Below are 2766 nucleotides of genomic sequence, written 5' to 3' on the forward strand. Positions count from 1 at the left end.
GAGCGAAATAAAGAATGAAATCCTAACTGAGGCACACAATTCAACCTTCTCGATACATCCAGGTGGAACAAAGATGTATCAAGACTTGAAACAACACTTCTGGTGGCGAAGTATGAAAAAGGATATCGCGGAGTACGTGAGTAAGTGTCTGGTGTGCCAACAAGTAAAAGCCCCTAGGCAGAAAACCGCCGGGCTACTACAATCTCTAAGTATACTGGAATCGAAATGGGAAAACATTGCCATGGATTTCATAGTAGGCCTACCTAAAACATTAAAGGGCTATACGGTAATCTGGGTGGTTGTGGACCGTCTGACGAAGTCGGCTCACTTTTTACCTGGTAAGGCAACATATACAGTAGACAATTGGGCTCAACTGTATGTTAAAGAAATTGTGAGGTTGCATGGAGTACCGGTGTCAATTGTGTCGGATCGGGACTCGCGTTTTACGTCGGCCTTTTGGCGCGGACTCCAAAAAGCGATGGGTACTCGCCTTGACTTTAGCACCGCCTTCCACCCACAAACGGATGGCCAAACAGAACGATTAAACCAAATTCTGGAATACATGCTTCGAGCATGCACAATGGATTTCACAGGGAGTTGGGACACCAAACTGCACTTAATGGAATTCTCTTACAATAACAGCTTCCAAGCAACCATCGGGATGGCACCCTTTGAAGCGTTGTATGGAAAACGATGTAGATCCCCATTGTACTGGGACGAAGTAGGAGAACGAGAACTGGTAGGACCCGAGCTGGTCCGCGTCACCAACGAGGCAATACAAAAAATTAGAGTAAGAATGCGTACCGCAAGGAGTAGGCAAAAGAGCTACGCCGACGTTAGGCGTAGGAATTTAGAGTTCGAAGAGGGGGACCGAGTGTTCCTAAAAGTAGCTCCCATGAAAGGTATTCTAAGATTCGGTAGCTTACAAACTAGCGTTACCACCTTCACTTTCAAGCGTACACGATGTATTTCTTGTGTTCATGTTAAGGAAATATATTGCAGACTCGACGCACGTAATAGACTACAAACCTCTCAAAATTGAGGAAAATTTAAGTTACCAGGAGAAACCGATTAAAATTCTAGCCCGAGAAGTGAAAGCCTTACGTAATAGGAGTATAGGTTTCGTTAAGGTATTGTGGCGTAACCACCAAGTCGAGGAAATTACTTGGGAACGAGAGGAGAAAATAAAGAAAAAATATCCCGAGTTGATCCACGAGTTCGAGACTTTCGAGGACGAAAGTTCTTTTTAGGGGTAGGGTAACGTAACGAAACCAAACAAAAAAAATAATAATAAATAAATAAATGAGGGTCGTCGGCAGAGCCAAAAACTCCAGCGAACGCTGGAGTTTTCGCTCGCACACGACCCACAAAGGGCGGCCGAGGGCTGGGATGCCACAAATCGCGTCCCCGACCTTCAGCCACCCTGAAAGAACCTGCAAAGAAACGAAAATAGTGAAGAAAAAGGAGAAGGAACAGAAAATCGACGGAACTCAGGCGAAGCTGAACCATACGAATCGACGTCAAAACCCCCCATTTTACACCACAAAAGTAATCCCAGAACCCTTTACACACATCAGGAGTAGGTTTTAAACGAATCCCGTACGCTGAACACCGTCGACAAGGAAGACGAAACGGCGGACTTCTGAGCTTCTCCAGATCCAGGAGTGTGAGGTCTTTACCAACGAAATCTTTACAAAAAACAGGGTTAGGGTGAAGAATAAACTCGGGAATGGAGGAAAAAAAGAGGGAAAAAGGACGTCGGAACGACATTGTCGAGGAGAGAGAGAGGTCGCCGGAAAATCACGCAGGCTGTCGGGCGAAGAGGACGAAGTCCAACCCGTGAGCCAGATCCGGCTACCCAAACCGAACCCCGTTCCTTTGGTCGGCCCAGAACCGATGTTTCCCGTGGCCCAAACACCCCAGCCCTTCACCCGCAACCGGCCCATCACCGCGCACGGCCAGTCACCCGCGAACGGCCCGTCACCCGCGTTCGGCCTGAGACCTGCGAGCGATCCGTTAACCCGCGCCTTGACCCGAGACTCCTGCACACATGTCGCTCTATGATTGTGCCATGTGGCACGTCTGCAGCGCGTCTCCTATTGGCTCTGGCAGCTTAATCGGCTCGACGGCGGCTCCTCGGCTCCGGCGGCTTATTCGGCTTGGGAAACCTGTTTCCAGCCCGTTTGACACCATTCCGACCCTCCTGGACCTAGTTTCGGCCCTGTTTAAGGTAAACTGAAACATTTTAAGGTCGTATTTCACAAATTCCAGTTGGGAATTTATTATTATTTGTGAAATACTAACGAAAGTGACTAATGAACCAATAGGAACCAACCACCAACGAAAGCGTAGAACGTCCACGATGAGCTAGGAGCTTACGTTATATTCTAGGGAGTACTTCGGCTAAGGCCTACCAAGTAAGTGGCTCACCCGTCGTAGGTTACACGTTAATTGCTATATGTTGGCACGTGCCCGTGGATATGCACGTGTCATTAAATTGTGTGTTAGCTTAATGTGCTTCAGTACGAAATCATGTGAACGTGAATGTATGTTATGTATGCTGCTTAGTTGATGTGATATGTTATGCATGTGACGGTGTGTGGCCCTTGTGTGATTATGGCTTGTTTGTATGAGTATTTGAATGTAACTGTATGAATTGTATGACATGAAATACGGTAAATTGCATGAAACATAACCCCCTAGGAATATGTATGATATGTAACGAAATGAGAATGAGAATGACATGTAAGCATGACAACGTGACAC

At 46.9% G+C, this 2766-nt stretch overlaps 1 protein-coding gene across 1 annotated transcript in view; it reads left to right on the top strand.

Annotated features, from left to right (window-relative positions):
* The first annotated feature begins 2050 nt into the window (after window positions 1-2050).
* Window positions 2051-2766, top strand: part of LOC111784145 — a 4132-nt gene continuing 3416 nt past the window's right edge. Inside the window, exon 1 of the mRNA XM_023664956.1 lies at window positions 2051-2230. Coding sequence (XP_023520724.1) covers window positions 2051-2230 — 180 coding nt within the window. The remainder of the gene's footprint in view (window positions 2231-2766) is intronic.

This window comes from Cucurbita pepo, unplaced genomic scaffold (assembly GCF_002806865.2).
Source record: "Cucurbita pepo subsp. pepo cultivar mu-cu-16 unplaced genomic scaffold, ASM280686v2 Cp4.1_scaffold000156, whole genome shotgun sequence".
Classification (NCBI taxonomy): Eukaryota; Viridiplantae; Streptophyta; class Magnoliopsida; order Cucurbitales; family Cucurbitaceae; genus Cucurbita; species Cucurbita pepo.